At 45.0% G+C, this 22,140-nt stretch overlaps 2 protein-coding genes across 3 annotated transcripts; both read left to right on the top strand.

The window, feature by feature from the left end:
- Window positions 1-68: 68 nt before the first annotated feature.
- On the top strand, window positions 69-10,096 carry si:dkeyp-69b9.6 (zinc finger protein 865). The gene is made up of 4 exons (XM_034609857.1): window positions 69-1,060; window positions 1,492-1,605; window positions 3,456-4,122; window positions 6,235-10,096. Exons 3-4 carry the CDS (start codon window positions 3,906-3,908, stop codon window positions 8,607-8,609), a joined length of 2,592 nt encoding a protein of 863 aa, XP_034465748.1. The 5' UTR covers window positions 69-1,060; window positions 1,492-1,605; window positions 3,456-3,905; the 3' UTR covers window positions 8,610-10,096.
- Window positions 10,097-11,185: 1,089 nt separating this feature from the next.
- dbpb (D site albumin promoter binding protein b) lies at window positions 11,186-21,711 on the top strand. 2 transcript variants are annotated; one of them, XM_034609856.1, is made up of 6 exons: window positions 11,246-12,342; window positions 12,528-12,841; window positions 13,559-13,666; window positions 13,700-14,083; window positions 17,952-18,211; window positions 19,347-21,711. In XM_034609856.1, the coding sequence occupies exons 2-6, from the start codon at window positions 12,652-12,654 to the stop codon at window positions 19,560-19,562; spliced, it is 1,158 nt and encodes a 385-aa protein (XP_034465747.1). In that variant the 5' UTR covers window positions 11,246-12,342; window positions 12,528-12,651; the 3' UTR covers window positions 19,563-21,711. The 2 variants fall into 2 exon arrangements, with proteins under 2 accessions (XP_034465746.1, XP_034465747.1); XM_034609855.1 differs by having other exon boundaries at window positions 11,186-12,342; window positions 13,559-14,083.
- Window positions 21,712-22,140: the final 429 nt, after the last annotated feature.

The raw sequence follows: 22,140 nt of genomic DNA, 5'->3' as shown, positions 1-22,140 counted from the left end.
TTTTAAACCCACAATATATTTATATGTAAAATCACAATCTGCCTAGTAGCTAACTTTACAGGTTAATGCAGTGGAGTAAAAAGCAACTCGCCAAGTAGTTTGAATACCAGGAAAACTGGTTCTGTTGAAAAAGGCAAAGATTTGTAATAGCAAATATTAATTTAAGGCATATCTGTTAAATGCGATTATGGACTTAACTGATATTAACTTTTAATTACATCGGTTTTAATTTATCCTCACTTAACTACACTGTCTTAAACTGTGCTGTATTGGTTATTATTGTATTGAGCGTTCCACCTCCATAAATATTATTTAGCATCATGTCTTTCTGAGGACAAAATAAAAGATTGAGACATTTATTAAAATGTTTCACTTAATCTCATGTATTTTTTCTTCCAAACTTTTATTTTATTTTGTAACAGTTACAGTTTGCATATATAATTTCCCCAGAGTACCAAAGGCCCGCGGGGAATCAGCCATAACAGCCTGGAGAAAAGTCCTTAACCTCCCACAGAGACTGTTGTTTTGTGTTTTGTTTTGTTGTGTAGTGTTGTTGCGTTGGACTTGGTGCTGTGTGTGTGTGTGTGTGTGTGTGTGTGTGTGTGTGAGTGTGAGTCTGAGTGTGCACCATTACCGGACCCTCGTTTTAACCCAGCGTGCAACCAAACGGTGAATCCGTCGTGAGCCCCACAGCTGCTACCCGGAAATATTACAAGGGCCGGAAAGGACCAATGTTAAGGGAGCACACGTCACTCACTTTTACCCAAAAATATTGCCACCGAGCGTCCAAATCCCTCTCGGCCGTCGAAAGCTTCGGCCGAACAGCTCCCGCCGGCGCAGACTGTCGAGATGAAGTGTCGAGGAGGAAGCTGCGGAGCCCGTCGGCGTTGATTTCTGCGGTGGAAGCGCTCACCGAGCTCAGCATCACTGAAAATGGCTCTGGCTATCGACTGGAAAACAGCACGCAGAAATGGAAGCGGCGACTGCTAGCTAGGCGGCCAGAAGAAGGCGTGACAGGCCTCATCCATCCGCAACCGTGCTCCCGCCACCGGACGCGAAGGTAAACATCCCCCCCGAATAAAACTTTCGCAGATGTACATGCTAACGCGGGCGTCGTGATGTTAGCGGCCGCCTGCGAGCTTTTAATGTCGCGGTTTCGGGTCGACGGCTAACGTTAGCAGCAGCAGCGGCAGCCGCGGTGGTTGTGTGTGGGGTTAGTGGACTGCGTGTGTGCGGCGCCAGGCTGCTAAACACGGGGGGACAGTGTGAATATGATACGAGGCACAACCGTGAACTTTTGCATTCGAGCGCTTCCGATGTTATTTCCTTTTTTCCCCCTCGCAATGTTTAACCAATACTGTCTCAGGATGCCGCCTCAAGTGCGTCCGTTATTACTTGCGCCCGGAACGCACTGCTAATGTTTACATTGTGCAGCGGGTCGGGATTCACATGAGTGTTGTCTTTAGCATGTTTTTCTGTGCTTCTTCGCAGGACTCGCTGATTTACAGTAAGATGAGAAGCGGCCAAACAGACGATAGATTCTCTCCCGCATCGGCCAGAGGAGCTCACTCCCCTCCAGCTTCATCGCATCGATTAGAGGAAACGGTAAGATTTTCACGAGGTGAGCAAAGCGAGATTCAAAAGTGAGGGATGCTACTGTAGCCAGTGCACTTCAAGGAGCTTCATTAGGAGAATAACAATCCATCCTAACGGGCATCAAACAACTTGCAACTTAATGCAACAGTTAGACTTTCTGTCCTCGCCATTTTTGCAGATGAAAAGTGGCTCTATAGTTAAATAGCTTATATGTAACCTCATAATATTGTTGGTAGTTGGTGTTAGATTAGTTATAATTTAGCTTAATAGTTATTGCACATGAAAGAAGATCGGTTTAGTATCTAAACAGGTAGCAACCATGCAGCAAAGTGCTGTAAATATAAATAAAAACGAACCATTGTCCATGGATGAACTGTAATTAGCCTGAAGTATGTGCAGTTTGAATGGATATAATTTAATATCTGCTGTTCAGTCATCCTCTTGACCCATGGTAAGGTAATACACAGCACATGACACTGTAATTATCCCCCATTATGCCCACTGCAAATAGTCCTTTGAAGACATCTATGAAACAAAAGAAAATCCAGAGATTTTCATACTATGTCCACTGATTCTACGCTAAAAGTGAAACTGACAGTTGTGTAATGGACTCAATATTGTACCGCGTTGAGCGTGTTGGTCTGTCTAGTAATAAACTAAAAAAAGAATTGAGAAAAGTCAATGGTGAAACAGTCAAAGGTGCCTATATGGTGCACCTGAGGGTTCCCAAAAACATTTATCCTAAGCATCGTATGAACATAATTAACATTTTTTTGCTGGACAGGTTGACCTGCATTTGCTTCTCCCTGACGTCAAGTTTAACACTAATGACTAATGAATGTGTTTATGCTGAAAAGGAAAACCTGGATAAGGGACTGACATTGTTCCAATTTAAGGTATGCAGAAATATGAGAAGGGAAGCCAGATGTTTCTAGTCTCTACCATTGTGATAATTGGTTCTGTCAAAATGTAAATCAGTAAAACTATAAAAGCCACAAAAGTATTTATTAGAGAAAATTAAAGAGCCACGCTGCAATGTAGCCAGTCTTTTTTTTAACCTTATGTTATTTGAAACACAGATTGTAGTTTGAGAAGTGGTATTTCAACGGCTGAAAGTTGGCAATGGCATTTTTTTTATATTTGCTTGTGTGGTTATCTGTTAACACATAATGTACACTGGGAAAAGAGTGAACTTCCTTGAGGTAATAACTAGAAGTCATGTTATCCACAAGTGTGACAGCGCAAGTGGTAAAATGTAGCAGGGATTCCACCGGTTTAAGTAGTGTGGGCATAATCCAAATAAGCAGCCACATACAGCTACACCTGCAATTAACCAAAAGTGAAACTTCTGCTGTATAATGTGGTTTTTCATCCAACACTGCCATGCCTCATTGTGTTTTGCCTTAGTCTCATTTAATAAATATTTGGTACTGGCAGAATACAAGCACCGAAACCTGCCATTAAGAGCTATGTGTATAAACAATAAGAATGTTGAAAATAACTTTTGCCTCCATAGTACTGATAAAAAAAGAATTGGCAACAGGTCTGATATCATGGTAAGTTGTTATAAAAGTTTAAAATTGGAATTGCTGAGATTTGTATGTCTTCACCCAACATAAATATATGTACTGGCTCACAACAATAAGAAATATGAGGTAGGCAAATAGCAGAATAGATCTAGTCACAAAAAACATTGTATATAAAATATTTGTAGTATGAAATTTAATATATAAAAACCCAGTGTAATCACTTATTAGCCTCTAACCTGCTATTGAATGCACAGTAAGTAAAGTATTATGAATCCTAGCACTGTTCCCCTCTATGACTGTCGTGTCTGTTTGAATTTTGTTTTCTTTCAGCTTTAGGAGCTTCTTCGCTGAACACGGATGAGGAAACTTGCATAAATGAAGGAAAATGTCAACGCTGTAACTCAAAGGCAACAAGAAGAAGTTATTTGAACTGCTTCTCAATAAAGCTATTCTAAGCAATTTTTAAATTAGGTGGAACTCGTCTACATGTCAAAAAGACACTTTACCCTTTGATCATAAACTCATCTTCCTGGCTGCCCCACTCGTTTTGGAAGTAGAGTGTGGGCCGTGGATGATCAAGTGGGAGTAGCAGCACCAGAAGTAAACAATCTGGAGAAAGGAATTTTAGATTTAAGGTGACTTTCGAGTAGTTCTGAAAAAGTAGCATAACTCAACCTTTGGGTAAAGTTTGTCTTTCACCAGTCAGTGGTGGGATCATTGTTTGCCGCTCCTAGTGCTGGAGGTTTGGCCCCTGCACCCCCATGTGCCAGTGAGTGGGAAATGTTCCAATTTGGAAAGTATAATTTGGACATTATAGAGATGTTAAGTGGGCACCAGGCCCACCAGTTCAAAGGCCTTGGTTTAGATCGACAACTACAGCATCAACAGCAAGTGCAACTTCACCAGCATCAACTCCAGCAGCAGCAGCAGCAGCAGGCTGAGTCTTCTGGAGCCCTTCTGTCTGGACTTGGCTTGGGCCCCCTGCAGGGGTCTAGAGGTAACGCCTTTTCTGATTCTGCCTCCATTTTTGCCAAGATGAGTGCCCCTCCTCCCCCACCTTTACAACAACAGCCTTCTTCATCTCAAAGCTCTCGTTCAAAGTCAAGCAAGATGAGCAGCAGCAGCTCAAGCCATTCTTCAGGCTACCCACAGTTCCTGCGCTCTTTCCACCCGTCTGAGGCAGCACTAGCACAGGAGCAGTTACACCCAAGTGTAGGCCGCTTTGAGCACTTTGCTGGGGGAAGTAGCAGTAGTGGGAGTGCTGGGGGATTAGGAGGATTAGTAACATCAGCACCTCCACCCCCTCCTCCTCTGCATCCTGGCCTCTCTGTCCCCCAAGCATCACCTGGTCCCTCCTCCTCCTCTCCTTCTCCTTCAACCTCTGTGGCCACCTCTAATAACCCCTCTAGCAGCAGTGCAGTCAGCTCTTTGGGACACCAGTTAGTTGGGGCCCAGTCTGATGCACGGAGCCTTCACCAACAATTTAGTTGCATGTTAGCTGCTAATCAGTATTTCCTTTCTGGGGTCCCTGCTAATGCTAGTTTAGAGCAATTTCTTGTTCAACAGGGAACCCATAATCACTTAGGCATTGGTTTAAGTCAGACTGGTGGGGAACCTAGTTCTAGCCTCGCTCCGCCTCCTGCTTTGCATTCCTCTCACTCACATAGCCACTCTTCTAGCCAGCCACAGCAGCCTCCCCTGCAGCAGCAGCAGCTTCCACCTCACGCCCTTTCTCACCCTCACTCTCATTCTCATCCTCACCACCCGCTTCACCCAGGCCCCCAACCCTCATCACTCAGTGGCTTTGACTTTCAGGGCATCCCTGTACTTTCTTCAAATCAGATAGCTTCTCTAATGCAGCAGGAAGCAGGTTTGCCCCTCCATCTCCCCCTTCATTTATCCTTATGTAAGGACGATGGTAAAGGGGAAAGTACTGGAGGTGGAAGTAGTAGCAGTGGTAGCCACAGCAGTAGAAGAAAGAAAGCTATGGCTGGTTATTTGCCACAGAGAAAATCTGAAAACAATAGTAATAGCAGCAGCAGCCACGGGCACAGCAGCCACAGTAATCCCAGTGCTAGTAGTAATGGAGGACTAAGTCATGGTCAGCCACCAGCTTTAATTGGGAGTGGGGTTGGTATGTCAAATATGGGTGGAGACCCATCATCCCTTCTTGCTTCATCATCTTCATCCTCATCCGTAGTTTCTTCCTCCTCCTCCTCTGCACCCTCTTCCACTGCTGCCTCAGTACTGGTTACTAATGATTCTCACCATTCTAAATCTGATAACCAGGGCTTATTGCAGCCCAACCCCACAGAGTCAGACACAGAGCCCCTTTATAGCTGTGGGGAGTGTGCCAAAAGCTTTCCTCACCTTTCAAGCCTTCGCAGGCACTTACGCATGCATGAGCCAACCACAGCAGGTTCTAACAATAGTACCAATACTGGGCCAAACCCTATTCACATTAAAGCACAGGATCAAACACAGTCTGACCCAAGCCTTCCCCATTCGACCCAAGAAACTATCCAACCCTCATCCAATTCTTGTTCTAGCCCAGACAAAGTATTTCATTGCCCTGATTGTAGCAAAGCCTTTAAGAAAAAAGGGCACCTCCTGCAACATGGAGTTTTACACTCTACAGCCCGCCCATATGGCTGCTCCACCTGCTCTCGGGCTTTTAATCGTAGAGAGTCACTGACACGCCATGAGAAGATACATGAGGAAAAGCCTTTCCGATGTCCCGCCTGTGGCCGTGCCTTCCGTGAGAGCACATCTCTTCTCAACCATGCTGCCTCAGGCACCTGCGGCAAGCCAGGTAGGGGACCTAAACAACGGGGCAGCAAGACAGGAACTGATGGTGAGGAGAGAGTTGGGGGAGGAGGTGGAGGAGGTGGAGGAGGTAATGGAGGAGGGGGGACTTATCAGAGCAATAGAGGGGTTATTTATGGGAAAACTGAGGAAGAAGATGGTGTTATCATTGTGGGGGAAGGAGAACCAAAATCAGGTTTAGGATGTGATGGTCTGTTTCAGTCTGGAAGGGGAGGGAATTCAAATGAAAGGGACAGAACAGATGGTAAATACCCCACTGACTACTCTCGGAATCGTTACACAGGCTACCATGATGACCACCGTTCTCAAGGTAATCCATCTCCATGCTACTCTGGTGCCTCCCCCTGTGGAAGTGGGATGGCGGGCCCAGCTCTGAGAAAGGCACCCTTGGCCCCAACACTGCATCCACATTCACAGAGCCACAGCCAGCACCACCATCCTCAGCAACAGCCCCACCTGCCCCTTTCTTCTCTACTGGATGACTCAGAGGATGATGTCACTAGCTCTGTCAATAATGCAATCTCTGCTATAACAGCAGCTAGTAACAGTGGAAATAGAGGGGATGATAGGGGAGACATCATAGGAGGTCTGCTAGGTGGTCTTGGTTTAGGTCCTTTGGGCGCACCTTCATCCACCTCTGGTATGGATAAGAATTTCAGAGGTGCAGGGAGCCAGGAGGCTATGAGCAGCAACCCACAGAATCCTACTTCCAAACCAAAACGTCCGCGTAAACCCAGAGCTAAGAAAGATCCTGCAGCTGGTGGACAGCCCCCCAAGCGTAGGCAGTACACCCCCAGAATGGGGCCCAGTGGGCTCCCACGCACTCACCTCTGCAGTGTCTGTGGTAAGGGATTTGCACGCCGTGAGACCTTACGCAGGCATGACCGCATCCATACTGGAGAAAAGCCCCATCACTGCACTGTTTGTGGAAAGTATTTCAGAGAGGCTTTTCACCTTAGCAAGCATCAAACAGTCCACTCTGGGGCAAAGAATTACAAATGCAGCATTTGTGGCAAAGAGTTTGGTTACTCCCAGAGCCTGAGGAGGCACAGCAAACTCCACCAGAAAGGGGAGCTGGAAGAGGTGCCCACAACACCAGCTCCGGAGAACCTTAACAGCTTTAACCCAAACCCTCAATGTAGCGTGGCCCAAGAAAGGAGCCAGAACCAAGCACCAAGCACCTCCTCCTATTACTCCTACTCTCAAGATGTCAAGCCTCAAGACACCAACCCCCAGCCACAGCCTCCACCCCCACCCCAACCACAACCCCCACCTCCACCTCGACTGTACACCTGTGCTATATGTTGGAAGTCTTTCCGCCATCATTTCCATCTGACTGCTCACCACCAGACGGTTCATGAAGGCGGGGGTGAAAAGCTCTTCTGCTGTGAGGTATGTGGGAAAGCATTTGCCTACTCCAATAGCCTCACAAGACATAGGCAGTCACAGCATGGGATGACCCGTGCTGATACGTCTAACCCACAAGAAGGCAGTAGTGGGTCTGGAGACAACCGAGGTGGGAGTGATGTTAATCAGTCAACATCAGAGAGCGAGGCTGCCACCAATGTCCTGCTACAGCTGGCTCCTTCCACAGAGGGTCATGGAGGGCAGAGTCTCAGTGTTGTGACTCATAGCCACCAACAGGCACCCCCACAACCTCCAGGTGGTTACTCCCCTCTCTTTTATGATGCTGCAGCAGCCCAGCCTTCAGCCTCAAATGCTCCATCTTATTCGCAGCCTCTGCCTCCAAACTCCACAATCATGCCCCCACACCACCCACATTCCCCAGCTGGGGTGAAAGGAGAGCACATATACCCAGCTGGATCCCGTAGCCGTACCCTTCACACCACAGCCCCGTTCCAGCCCCTTACAGAACTGCCCTCTACTGAACATCATCATCTGCATCACCATCATCATCACTCCCACCATCATCTCCATCATCAGTCAGACACCCAGTCCCACCAACACCTTGACTGCAGCAACCAGTTATCACACGATGATATGAGACGATTCAAGAAGAAAAAAAAAAAGTCCGACAGGAGAGATTGGAGGGAAAATAAATGGGAATCCCAAGATTTAGTCAGATATGATGGAAGCAAAAAGAAGAGAAAGATAAGTTGTACAATAAGAGGGCAGTTGAATAAAAAGCAAGGCTCTCTTCGTTTGACAATTAGGCGTGGAGGAGGATCAGGTGGTGGTGGGTACAAGCTTGTCAACACTGGGGGGATGAAGGTGCAGATCCTGTCATCTCTCAAAGTCCCTGTGAAACGTTTTGGCTGTCCTATATGCCCCAATTCTGTGTTTTCCCGCAAAGCGGGACTTCTAGTCCACATGGCAGTTAAACATTCACAAAAAGTCTCGACCACTCAGGAGCGACTGAGCTGCAGTGTATGTGGGAAGCAGTCTCACAGGCCCTTGGCGGCCTTCGTCCATCGGGCCTCCCATCGTGCCAAAGGGACTTTCTCCTGTCGACGCTGCTCTGCTCGCTTCTGGAATGCTACACTTCTCCACAGGCACAAGGTGTCCTGCCGCCGCAGGGCTAAAGGACTGCAGCGAGGTGATGATAAGATGCTTAGGCTTTCAAAAAGACCAGGAGAGAGAGAGGCCTTCCAGGGTCAGGAGGAGATGCCACTCCTACAGGAACCATACAGATACTGAACAACTTAGCATCTGAATATTGGCATAAAAGAGGGATATTTCAGGTTTAAAATGGAAGGTGAGAAAAAAGGGACATGAAAGGCATCCACTGCCTTGAGGAGAATATGCCTCGTGTCTCTGTTGACATGTTTTCTGCTGACTTTTAGAATGAGTGTGTTAACAACTACTGTAGAGCATCCAATAAAATATCACCAGATATTCTTCCAGTTTATATTGGAAGATGTCTTTAAAGACGTGACTGTTTGCATAGGATCATTAACCCCTTAAGTGCATTGACACTATGCTTGGCTGACACTGTGCAGTTACTAGACAAGTTTAGTTGAAATGACCTGCTAATGTATCTATCTTTCCCATAACTAGAATCCCTGCTACACTTTTTGCTGTATGATAAACGTCTCTGCTGTGTACTATGTCTTGTTGTTGTTCACGTAGAGGCTCTGAGGATTTTTTTTTTAAATGTAAAGTGCATTTATTAGGAATAGGGACATGGGGACAAAGACCTTTGTTGATAGTTTGTCAGTGCATGTTTGTTCTCTGGTCAAGTTTTTTGCTGAGGTTGTAAAATCACTCCTACAGTATGTGATGGTTTATTCAGTATATCCCCGAAAGTTTGTAGTGTAAAACTTGATTTGAAAGTTACTCTATATTCCCTAGTGATTCAATCACATATAGATAAAATGTCAAATTTGCTGGTAATTAGCATTACAAGGATCCCTCTCCTGCCAAAATGAAGAAACTTATTAACGCCTTGCTTATTATGTTCACTTTACTGCATTTATTTGAGATATTCCTAGCTTTTATACCAAGAGATTGAGAACTGGTTAAACAAGTGGACTGTAACACATGTTTATCTCATGTTATTTGTATGCTCTTTTTAGCAATGATTATTTCTACTGTACTTCACGGCGTGTTAAAGACATGGACCTATCATGATAGAAACAAAAGTAATATTCCATGTATTTGTGTGTAACCCAATCAGTTTTCATACCAATCTTATACTTAACCCCTTTTACTTTTTTGCTGAGTTGCAATCATATTCTTACTGTCGAGCCTTGTTTTTTTTTTCTTCTGAAGAAAAATAAGTTTTAAGTACATTTTGTCACTTTATTCACATATGAAATTGTCATACCCCTGTCAAGCCTTTGTTTTTTTTTTCTTCTAAAGAAAAATAATAGTTTTTAGTAGATTTCTATCACATTATTTACTGAGAAGTTAGTAGTTGATTATATTTCAGCAATGAATAAACCTTAAGTGTAATCATTTGTTTTCCTTTCTTTTCTGATTCAAAGTCACCTACTGCAATCTCCAGAATATGATACAAAACTGCTAGTCACCTAACACAAGTAAGATGTAACTGTTACCAAAGTCAGTATTGAAGTTTTACAATTCTATATATAGCTTAATGTCCTATGTGAATTTCATATCACTCTGTGGATTAAATGGATTTCAGGATGTAGTTGATATACTAATAAATTTCATTCAAGGCATCCCTGTTATTGGCCAGATTTCTCCAAGATAATTTCACAATTTTCAATCATTTAGATTCACAATATTTTATATCACTGTGCTTGGGATAAATAACTGTACAAATTCCCTCCTAGCCCCACAAGGTGGCAGTAAGCACCTCATCGCACTGTACTCTTGGCCTGGTGAGGCAGTCACATGGATTTTGCACTGACAGGGAGTGGAAGGGAGAGAGTGTGTATGAACTGTGTGACTGCTGCTGTTTACAACAGTAATGGCACAAAGCAAAAGCAATGTTTGAGCACCAGTGAGTAATTAATGCGCAGTTAAATTTAGCCACGCCAACAGCCTTGTGATTAAAGAATGAAAGTCAAAACATGTCTTTTTTCAATTGTATTTGAAAAGTATAAATTAATTGGATTAGAAAATCAGATTATTTGTTAGTCTAATCTCGCCCTGTGATTCCAATTCAGTGATTTTATGATAGAGAATACGGCTGCATTTTAGTTTTTGATACTTTCACGAGTGACATCAACCACAATGTTATGATTTAGTCAGACCCGCAAGTAATACGAGTTGGTATATAAAATGTGTTATAGTGATATTAAAGCCACAAGTGCGTGTCTCTTGGTTACACATGAAATATGATGATTTATACTTACAGCTGCTTGAGAAGGGTTACAATTACAGACATTAATTAAAAATAAACCAGGGTGTGTGTCTCTGGAGCCCTTGTTGACAGCACCCATATAATAACATTCATGTTTAGTGCTTAATATTCATACATGACTCTCTGAAGCGGTGTCATGACATGGAGTCGGCCAGCTATTTACTTGTCAGCTCTTGCATGCAAACCAAGGAGGTGAATTCCTGCGGCGCGCAGTGTTTTGCATGTGCTCTGCACCTGTACGCCGGAGCAGACGGCACTCGCGCTTTTTGTGTTTCGAACTTCTCTCACGCGGCAGGGGCATGCACGGAGAGAACCCGAGCGGGCGGGTTTGTTCGACCTATTTTTGCCCAATCGCCGCGCGTCGTGGGCGGAGCGACGATCCGCGGCGGCCAATGGGAGCCGCAGCCGCGAACGGCCAGGACTTGCTCCCCGCGTGCCTGACACACGTGAGCGGCAGCAGCTATTGTGCGCCGGGAGGCAACGTGCAGAGGCCTGAAAAAACAGCGCGCTCACGTTTTCTGTGGATTACAAGGAAACTGGAAAAGCCATGCAGCACTCCCCGATTATTACAGGAAGCCAGCACCACGCTCTAATGGCGAGGGGCAGCGCGCTGAGGCAGAAATCCTCAACGTAAACACGTTAGTCACGGTGGTGACAGGGACGAGTTGTGAGGGGACGCCGCACGTGGGCCCCCTCTTAGAGCCACGGTGACATGTTTGCCTGCCGCGGCGGGGAACGGACCGGGAGCAGGCACCGTCTGTACCTGTCAGACAAAACAAACAGCTGCCGCTCCTCGACATGTGGCACAGGGGTGGGTGTGTCTCATAAATAATGTGCAACGGAGCCGCGGGAGCCCCGCCCCCCTCCCGCCGCCCCGCTCCGCCGCCCCGCTCCGCTGGCTCCCTCCGCGAGAGGCGTGACGTCACGTGAACCGCCCGTGTCCGTTCCAGCTGAGGGAGTGAGCGCGCGCGCGTGAGGGGAGGGAGAGAGAGGACACGGTCGTACGTGGACGTCGCGCGGCCCCCAGACACAAACCCCGAGCCCGTGCGCCCGTGACTGGATCCACCGGATGCACGAAAGTACAGACAGAGAAAGAGGAAACGACCCCCTCCTCTTCCTCCTCCTCCTCCTCCTCCCGACGGACGGACGGACGGACAGCAGAACCCGACAGCACAGAGCAGACAAACACCAATTCAACTTGTCATCTGACCAGCTCAGCCGCTGTGCGTGTTTGTGCGTGTTGTTCTGTACACACCGATCCTCTCACGTTGTTTTGCTTTGACGGAGCGTTCACCTGGCAACTCCATTTTTTTTGCGGAGTCTTGTTTTTTGAGCTTTGGACGATTACAAGTTTTTTAATTGAGACATTTGTCTCCCTCTCCTTCTCTCGGTGACATTTTTTCACGCCTTTTGCAAGAAGTGCTATATTTTGTGGAGAGTGTTTCTCCTCGGCTGGTCTGACTGTTCCTCCCACTCTGCTCCTCCTGAGAATAACAGCCCGATCCCCTGCACACTTTGAGCAACTCTCCTCTGCAATGGAATACTTCGATGAGAATATTTCTGCGTGCACATAAGGAACTCGCAACTACAAGAGCGAAGGTAAAAGTTGTGTACGATTTCATTGAAGTTTCAAAGTGTCATAAAACTGTCATGGGTGCAACGCTCGTATACTTGTACAGTACAATGGTTGCTCTATTCCAAATGAACACTTCTCAAAACTACGTATGTCTCTCTCCGCACTCCCCCCTTCTCCCCTCCCTCACCCCTCCTGCAAACACATGCAGAGTCATCCAGCAGCCTACTTGTCCCATTGGTAGGTGCTCCACTCGGATACCCTCGCCCCCTTCCAAGTGACCCCCCCCCCCCCACCCCCCCCGGGTGTCTCTCTGCGCCCCCGTCTGGTCCAGGATGTCCAGGCAGCTCTCTCAGCTCCCGACCCCCGACCTCCCAGCCGGCGCAAGCCCACAGTTTGGAAGTTGCACCCAGCCTGCAGGCTCCATCACAGGGGGCCACATCAACCCCATGGCGGGGCTGAAGTCCCTCCTGCAGCACCCCATGAAGGGGGACCAGCGTTTAAAAAACCCCAGTGATGCAAAAGGTGAGAAAGTCGATGAGCTGTCACATTGTTGTTTATGTTGAATGTACACCACTGTCACCTGACACAGTCCATCTCCAATATAAATCCAATGGCAGAGCCTGAATAAACCATACTCCTCTCCGTTCCACCCACTGCTACTGTAATACAAACGTGTAGCACTTTATATAACATACAGCGTTTGTCATATTTCCTGGTGCATATTTTTACACAAATATGATTCACCATCCCACATGTTCGTGATGACTCCCCCGTGATCCTCCTGAGTAGTCACCTGGATTATAATCCCTGCAGCGACTCTCAAATTAAGATCCAGATTACACAGAGCGATAACATGTTTTGGTTCAGCTGGAGTTCTGTGCAGGCATGCGTCCTGGCCCCTCGCCTTGCCAAAAACTTATCTTCAGCCATTGTGAGATTTGCTGAGGAGCTTACGTATATGTTATGACAACAAATTGGTTTCAGCTCCCCCTTAATGCCGCAATTCAGCTGCCATCTGGTCCATCTGTGGGTGTGAATGGGAGATAGAAAGAGAGGCAGATTTTGCAGAAGTGCATCTTATGGATACACCTGCTGCCTCATTTAGTTCTGTGTGACTATGGAGAGTTGGTGTTAGCATCCATTTACCAGAGGAACTTTGTGTACTTAAAGATGAAACAACACCAAAGCTATTTGTCTTCATCTTCATCCTGATCTAACCATGGCTCTTCTCTCTGGCAGATAAAGACAGACCGGATCAGGATGAGGACTCCATGGGAGTGTGCACCACGAGGAACGGCAGTGGAATAGTCAGCAGTAATAACAGTAATGGCTGTGGTGGTGCTGCTGGTAGTGCTGGTAGTGCTGGTAGTGCTGGTAGTGCTGGTAGTGCTGGTAATGCTGGTAGTGCTGGTAGTGGTGGTAGTGGTGGAAATGGAGGAGGACCTTTCAACCAGTTCCTTGGGCCTCTCCTGTGGGATCGCACACTGCCGGCAGATGGTGGCCTCTTCCAGCTGCAGTACATGGACTTGGAGGAGTTTCTCGTCGAAAACGGAATGGGCAACATGCATAACAACAACAGCTCCAGTTCGGCCCAGATCCCCTCACAGAGCTCCCCATCAGCCGTGCCCAGCCAAAGTTCCCAGTGCCTACCGCCCTCGTCCCCAGCTTGCTCCTCGTCTTCTTCGCCCTCTTCCTCCCCATCGCTCATTGGTTTGGAGGTGGCCCAGCCGCAGAGCCTCGCAGGAGGAACCGACTGTCTGCATGGTGAGTTTTAATGACATGGAACGTTTTGATCTCGAGGGAATAGATAAACATTTGAACAAGGGGGCAAAAAGATGAACAAGGACATGTCATTCTTCAAGGTTTTAACTCACAACAACAATATCATGGAGGTTGACAAGCCGCAAGAGACAAATAGTCCCCTGCCACTGATATGAGACCAGTAGACCCTACAATCCAGTATTGGTTGAGATGCAATCAAGGTTATGTGGTGTTTGAAATGTTCCCATGGGCTATTTATTCACAACTTCAACTCCTCTTTGAGGTTATTCTGCCATGTTGACAAAGCATTTTTCTGTGCTGTGGGGTCAACCTGAAGGCAGCAGATACAGTCACATGGCTCTAGATGCAAAGTCAACCTGACAGAGAAAACACAGAGTTCACAAATGGCTGTTAAACACCGACCGAAATGTACTTTTCACTTTGCAGCAGGGCACTGGGTTCAAAGTTGGTATCAGGGAAATGTGGAGAAACAAGACTGAGAGAGGTGACGGACCGAAACGTGCAGCCTAAGCCCTGAGCTATTTGATGAGTCAATCTCGTAGCATTGACGAGGAGGTTTGGTTTTAGTTTGGCATGTGATCAGTGTTCTGCAGTGCACAACACAATCAGCATTCACTCCCAGCCAATTATTTATGTGCAGCAGGGTCACAGCAGCAGCACTAAGACAGAGAGGCAGAGTGAGAGCGAGAGAGAGAGAGAGTGTGTGTGTGTGTGTGTGTGTGTGTGTCTGTGTGTGTGTGCATGTGGAGTGTTTGCGGTTGCGTGTCTTTAAATCTCTCCCCACTTCACACGCCACAGCCATGTGCACGCGTCAGTACACGTGCAGAGAGTACTGGAGTGAGAGGACTAGAGGCAGGGCCACCAGACATGTAGGAGGAGTCCACGGGGGGGAGGAGACACACTGAAGCAACAGGAAGAGTTTCACTGTGCTGCTGGACTTCAAACCGAACATTTGATCCCCATTGAATGACATGAAGCGCACTGATATCCAGAGGAGGCTTTTATACTGTGTGGGATACTGATGCAGAACCTTTAATTCAGCCCCTCCGTGACAAAGTGCATGTTCTGATAATGACTTTATATTGCATGATAAGGCCCCATGCATTCAGATTACGATCCCTTTTATATCAAGTCTTGTATTTACATGCAAAGATTTGTGATACTGCTTAAAAACAAAATACTGTTGAGTCTAAAAGTTTTAGGCTGAGGCGATTTTGCCAATGTTGTAATTCTCCTCATCTCCCACGATTTAAGACAAGAGAAGCTGTAGTATTATAGAGGCATCAAAACAACATCTACTTCATAAATATTAAACCAAACAACATCTGACAACATTTAATCATATTAAGTACCTAAGATAGACTAGGGATACAATTTACTTTCTCACAGGCTTCCCTTCTTCTTGGAAAGCTGTTGTACGAGTCCTGAAAAGTATGCAATTACATATTGGACCATTTCTCATCGGGGAAAAAACCCTCAAGCTCTCTGAAGGTTGTAGACACGTGGACAAAATTGCACCAAATCTACTTTGCAGGTCCAGAGCTTTCCAAAAAAGCGGTGAGGGGCAGCCATGTACCACTAGGCGCTCAGGGTTTGCCCGTTCTCATTCCAGCAAAACACTGCACCAGGTGGTTGTTGGGTTTAAGCAGGGATGAATAATTTAAACCTCCTGGTTTAGTCACAGGTAGAGAATATAAATACTTTGTTGCCATCCAAACCAAATTTCATATTATATTTTGTTGTATGGAGCATGCTTGACTTCCTCTTTGAGAAGCCCTCTTGCTTGTTTGTTAGTTGTATGGTGGCACTGTCGCTGTGGAGCAGAGGAACATCATGTAGGAACAGTTTGCACTTTAGTGAGCAGCTGGTGTGAGAACATGCCCTCATATTACCTGGTCCTTACACAGCCTTTACCCATGTGATCGCTGCTTATGGCTCTTCAGATAACATGTTTAGCAGTTGGCAACATGTACAGTATCATAGATAGAGGGGCTGGGTTTGTTTTTTCCAAACAAAAAACTGCCTGCTCCACCTACTACTTGAGGACTTATTATGCTCTTTTTATATTGCTCATGGGGTTTCCACATCGTCAGTCTAATTTAATTATCATCTTTGAGGAACGTAACGTCTCCGGGTTTCGATTAGATTGTTTTGATACACTTCTGTGGTCATTGTTCAGGCTGCTGTGTTGTGGTGTTGATATCCTGTCATCACTTCATCTATTCCTGAGCTTTAACCAATGTGCTCTGTTTTCACCATGTATTGGGATTTCATAAGTTGAGCTAACTTTTAAATTAAGTCTAAAGTGTTGATTGATTTTATTCTGTTGAATATGTCTATATTAATAGGAAAGCTGCTGATTGGTCTGTTGGTGTACGCAGCTATAGGAAGGATTAAGGGGAGTGTTTTTCTTCTCTAGGGAAGAGAAGTCACTTGAGGAAGGTGCAATGGACCTTAAAGGGATAGTTCACTGAAAAATTAAAATTCACTCATTATCTACTCAGCACTAAGCCGATGGAGGGGTGGGTGAAGTGTTTGAGTCCACAAAACACTTCTGGAGTTTAAGGGGTAAACTTTGTAGCCGCCGAATCCGATACAATTGAAGTAAATGGTGATGAAATAAAACAACAGAAAAAACACAACATGCCTCCATACTGCTCGTGTGTTGTCGTCCAAGTGTCCGCAAGCCCCAACATTCATATTCAACTTGAAACAAGGTAATTTACATCACGTTTTTAGCCTAAAAGTCCACTCATATTTTCCTACGAGGTGCATTCATGGAACGTCGGACGTGCTAACGTCCGCCAGCGTAGCCACTTCCAGTGGACTTTTAGGCTTAAAACACGGTGTAAATGACCTCGTTATGAGTCGAATATGAATGTCGGGGCTTGCAGACACTTGGATGACACCACAGGAGCAGTATGGAGGCATGTCATGTTTTTTCTGTTGTTTTATTACATCTGAAGTCAAGGTCACCATTGACTTCAATTGTATTGGATTCTGCTCTAACAAAGTTTACCCCTGAGACTCCAGAAGTGTTTTGTTGACTCAAACACTTCAGCCACCCCCCCACATCATCGGCACAGTGGTGAGTAGATAATGTGTGAATTTTCCCTTTTCAGTGAACTATCCCTTTAAAGGGGGTGGGGTTAGGTATAACCCTACATTGGCCCCACTTAAAGAAACTAGTTTTTAGGGGAGGGGTGCAAAGTTACATAACACGTCCGCTTTTAGATTTCTGTATTGGTTTTTCGGTTCTGGACGTTGGCTAAGGAGATGCACAAAATCCTCAGGTACATAAAGACTAAAGTTCTGCTTTTCTCCAACAGGCAGTATGAACTTATGCAGAATGAATGATACATAACAATGGTTTTGATTTCGATTTTCCATTATGGCCAGTTCTTATGTTTGTAATAAATCCTATACAGTGAAAGTGAACTTTTTCCATTGTATATCAATGGCTGGTGGAGATAATATGGAAGGCCAATGGAACATTAGATCTTTTCAGCAGATGTGATCTGTGTTACAGAAGTATATTTTGAAAAAGTAGAAGTAACTCCATAATACCTCTGTTTTTGTTTGATTACTCTTGCTTGAAATTCTCTTGCTTGAAATCCGTGCAGTCCATGGAAGCTGATTTAATGTGTTTTTGTTATTTACAGAACTAAGACCATAGCTCTCTGCCTCCACCTGGTGGTCATCTTGATGAAATGCTGCATGTGTTCCTATTATTGTCACACTGGCCTGTTGTCATCAGCTCATTTTAATGTTTGACAGTAGGATCAATATCTGTTTAAATATAGTCCAGTCACAAGCATGTAAAACACAAATATCTTCCTTGTAATTCCAGGGAGTCAAACGAGTATGAACGAGTCGTGTGAGTCACCCTGTTCCTCTGACTCGTCCTCCTGTCCACCTCTGCTGACGCCCGACGGCAGCGGGCCAGATGGGGCTGGAATGTTTGACGCTGACACTTCGGACATGGCTATGTCCAGCAGCCCTAGCCAGCATAACTTCGACCCCCGGAGGCACTCCTTCAGTGAAGAGGAGCTCAAGCCACAGCCAATGATCAAGAAGGCCCGCAAGATCCTGGTGCCTGATAACATGAAGGTGAATGATCTCTTCTCACTGCATCACCAGGTCAGGACCAGGTCATTTGAAGGCACGAGTCAGGAGTTTAAACCCAGAATGTAATAAGAAAGCAGCACATAATGCTAACCACAATTTATCAGAGCAAAAGGTGGTTAACAGTCCAAATCCCAGATGTATTTAATATAGAATAATAACTAAAAGCAGCAAATCCACTCACTTGAGAAGCTTTAACCAAAATCTTTTGGCATTTTTGCAATTGGATTGTTGCATGACAGGTTTCTGGACTAATTGTTGTAGTGCAAATTCTCAAGTACATTTTACTGAGCGAAAGGGAAAGTACACACATTCACAACAGAGCTTCATCATATCAGAATGACTAACAGGTTATTGATCCCTGCAGGGAAACTGCTTTGCTACAAATGCACAACAAATGCATAGTAATAATAAACACACAGGAAATAAACAGAAAGATGTAGCTACCCAGCTAGATAGATGCATAGATATTGTATATACACAAACTTACATGTTGCAGGGTTAGCGAAGGAGAGGGACGACTTAGATACATTCACTAGTCATCCAACGATCTGGAGTAATATTATCTAAGATGGTGGATTTAGACTCACTGCTTCAGATCAATGACCGACCACTGAAAGTAAAGATTTATTTAAGTACCATTTTCATTCCTCTACAATAAAACTTTTAACTATCAAAGAAAGCAGAATAGCAATAAATACTAGAGCAACAAAGTAGAATTTAGAAAACAGTTAAAACAAATATAGAAACACATGAGTTAGCATTGAGAGGTTTTTAAAAACTGGATCATTTACATTAGTAGTAAAAGTGTGAATTAATCAACAGTCAACCAAACAGTGTGTGTTGAAACTGTGCAGTTTCCTCAGCAGTGGGATGTGAGCCTTGTAGGTTGTTTGCATGTTGTTGTTGCTCTCGGACATTAAGTCAGTGCAGAGGAGGAGGTTTGTGAAAGGAACATGTCCCACGCTCATTCAAGGCCAAACACCCACATTACCAGTAACATGAGTTCTCATTGATCCTTTTATTGACATACTTCTACCTCATCGAGCTTGGTTACAGGATCTGACCACTGACAGATGTTGAAATAAACAACGTTCTGTCTTGTCTGTTCCCCTTCCAGGATGAGAAGTACTGGACCAGGAGGTACAAAAACAACGAAGCGGCAAAGCGCTCCCGAGATGCTCGCCGTCTCAAGGAGAACCAGATCACCGTGCGCGCCGCCTACCTGGAGAGAGAGAACGCCACGCTCCGACAAGAAGTGGCCGAGATGCGGAAGGAACTTGGTCGCTGCCGCAACATCCTTAGTAAATACGAGAACCGTCTCGCTGATCAGTGATGAAGGCACGGAGCGAAATCAGGAAGAGGAGGAATATAAGCTGGATTCAAGACTGAATTTTGGGGGGTTGAACAATGGACAGAATGGGGTCAGGATAATGATGATGATGAGGAAGATGATGATTATGATGATGATGAATGTATAAGACGAGGAGAAGGTTTGTGTATTGAAGCTCAGGTGTCTTGTTGAGGTGTCAGCTCTTAAAAGTCATGGATGGAGAGAATAATTTAACAGATGACAGATGTGACTTTTAAGAGTTTTGTTATTGGAGAATTGTATATTTTTATAATACTTATGAAAAATTAGAGGGAGAGCAAATTTGGAGAATAATTTTGTATATTTTCTACACGACTGGGACATAGAGACGGGGGGAAGCTATGGTAAATCTCTTTTTATTATAGACCAGTCAGAAGCTGTTTTCACAGGTGGTCAGCCATCGATGGTTATTTTTCAACTTGATTCTTGTAGTCAGGATGCAGCAGCAGTGGCGAGGAAGCATGTAACAATTGTAATATAGAGAGCAAAATTATCTCAGAATCGTATAGTTCGACATTTTTGTGGATTTTACTCAAGCACTTAATTTTTTTTGTTATTCCTGTTCTGTTTCTGTCACTGGGAATGGGCGTGCAGGGGGAGAGAGAGCGGCAGAATGAGAGACACATGTAAAACGGCTCCGCATTATCCTAACACATGTCTTGTCCGGTCATGTGTGTTCATCTTTTTGAATTGACTTCACTTCACCAACATAAATTCCTGATACCTCGGCCGTATATGTGAGATCGGTGCATCTTTCACCAGTCCATACTTGTATCTTTTATCTCCTCGATCCCAGCGGAGTGGTTTTTAACTCCTCTCTGGTGTTTCGCTCTTGTCGTGAAGCCCAGGGCAACTCTGCTCCTGCCGATCCGCATTTCTCTTTGTCTGTATCGACAACCCAGATGCTCTCTTTCTGTCTGCAGCCCCCGGTCACAGTCAACTCCTCCAGTAACACTCGGTCCCGGTGTCTCCCTTGTACCTGGACAGTACATAGAGAAAGTCAAATCTCAGTGTTGTAATGTATTCTGAAATAGTAATCCAACCTTCCCAGTAAAACGCACATCGTTACTTTACCGTACTTTATGAACACACTATAATTAGCATTATTGCAGGGGGAGGAATGATGTGTATATTGGATAGGCCTATACTATTTTGTGTATGTGATGTATTCCAGGAGATGGGTCGAGAACACCCGTCGAGTGGAATGGTGTTAATTTCTCAGATTTCTGGGAGAAATAAAAGCCAAAATTTCCTATGTTGATCCACAAAGCTTGTTGCTATGTAGTGCTTTTTTCAATACTGCTCCTTCCTTACTGTTTACTCCTATTATTACTCCTTACTTTATACTGTATCTATGAACGTCTCTGTGTACCCACATCACCTGCACAGGGCCATGGTACACTATGTTATGTTCGTGGGGGAGGGATGACTAGTAATAGAGTGTGATTTTAATCCCCTTAATGACCATGGTGAGTAGGTACCATTACTGCTATTATTATTGTTATGATTATGATGATTATCCCTCTTATTATTGCTGTTCTATATTACTGAATTATTTTCTTTCGTTGGATGAACATGATCTGTTGCACCTTGAAACGTCTTCGATATTCATTGTTCCTCAGAAAGACTATTCCAATGGATAAAAGGAAGAGAAACCCTCACTCTGTTATTTCCATCCCGTCTCAGACCTGCAGACATTCAAAATGACTCACTCTTCTGCTACGGACACTACTGCCACCTGTTCCTCCTTGGATTTAAAAAAAAGAGGCTCAATAACTTGAACACGATGCTCATTGCAGACTTTCTTTTCCCCTCGACGACGTCCTCTTCTGTTCCTCAGCGGTGTATGGACTATGCACACTGTCAATATGCTCCGTGTTGGTTTATTTCAGCCTTTATCACCCTCAATCAGTGATTGTTTGCTCTCCCGGCAGGATCTTAGTCTCTAATATCCTCACAGATGCGGCTGATGAATCTAGTGACTCTTAATTGAACTACAACTGCCCTGCTGCATCAGTGGTGTCCATGGTGCCCGGTCCACTCGGCGCTGGTTATTTGGATGTAGTTGAGATTTCCCAAAAAACACCAATAAAAGATTGTTCTCATGCACTACTGCTCTGCTTCTCTCATGTGTTCCATGACTAGTGTTTTGGGTTTGAGTTGTTCTGGTGGCTTGAATCAAAGCCATTTTTCTTCAGTAAAATTGTCAAAAGAGGTCAAATTTCAGCTCTGCTACTCAATAACCAGACTGTAGTACGCGGTGAACTACTTGTTTTGATTTCCTCCCTGTTTTGTTTACACTGCGTACATTCCTTTGATAGTCAAACACTTCCAAATGTGCATTCTTGCCCAACAACAGCAGCGTTTCCTCCTCTCGAACACTTAATTAACATATTATACCTTCCTAAATTACAACTTCCTGTTTATGGGGATTTCTTCAGTGCAGATGGATATCAGAGAACATTTTGTTCTGAAGAGCAGGCGGTTGCTCAACAAGAGTCTTTATGGTCTTTATCTTGATAACACAAGTCACACCAAGCTG

This window comes from Hippoglossus hippoglossus, chromosome 16, assembly GCF_009819705.1.
Source record: "Hippoglossus hippoglossus isolate fHipHip1 chromosome 16, fHipHip1.pri, whole genome shotgun sequence".
NCBI lineage: Eukaryota > Metazoa > Chordata > Actinopteri > Pleuronectiformes > Pleuronectidae > Hippoglossus > Hippoglossus hippoglossus.
The sequence above is the reverse complement of the archived record's forward strand: the minus strand, read 5'-3'. Positions and strand labels throughout refer to the sequence as shown.

What these genes read in the sequence shown, in the direction of transcription:
- si:dkeyp-69b9.6 (XM_034609857.1), top strand. Translation starts at nt 3,906, where the DNA reads ATGTTCCAATTTGGAAAGTATAATTTGGACATTATAGAGATGTTAAGT. An exon ending in CCCCCTGCAGGGGTCTAGAG is followed by an intron (nt 4,123 to 6,234) that starts GTAACGCCTTTT and finishes ATCGTTACACAG; the next exon opens with GCTACCATGATGACCACCGT.
- dbpb (XM_034609855.1), top strand. Translation starts at nt 12,652, where the DNA reads ATGTCCAGGCAGCTCTCTCAGCTCCCGACCCCCGACCTCCCAGCCGGC. An exon ending in AAACCCCAGTGATGCAAAAG is followed by an intron (nt 12,842 to 13,558) that starts GTGAGAAAGTCG and finishes TCTCTCTGGCAG; the next exon opens with ATAAAGACAGACCGGATCAG. An exon ending in AGGAACCGACTGTCTGCATG is followed by an intron (nt 14,084 to 17,951) that starts GTGAGTTTTAAT and finishes TTGTAATTCCAG; the next exon opens with GGAGTCAAACGAGTATGAAC.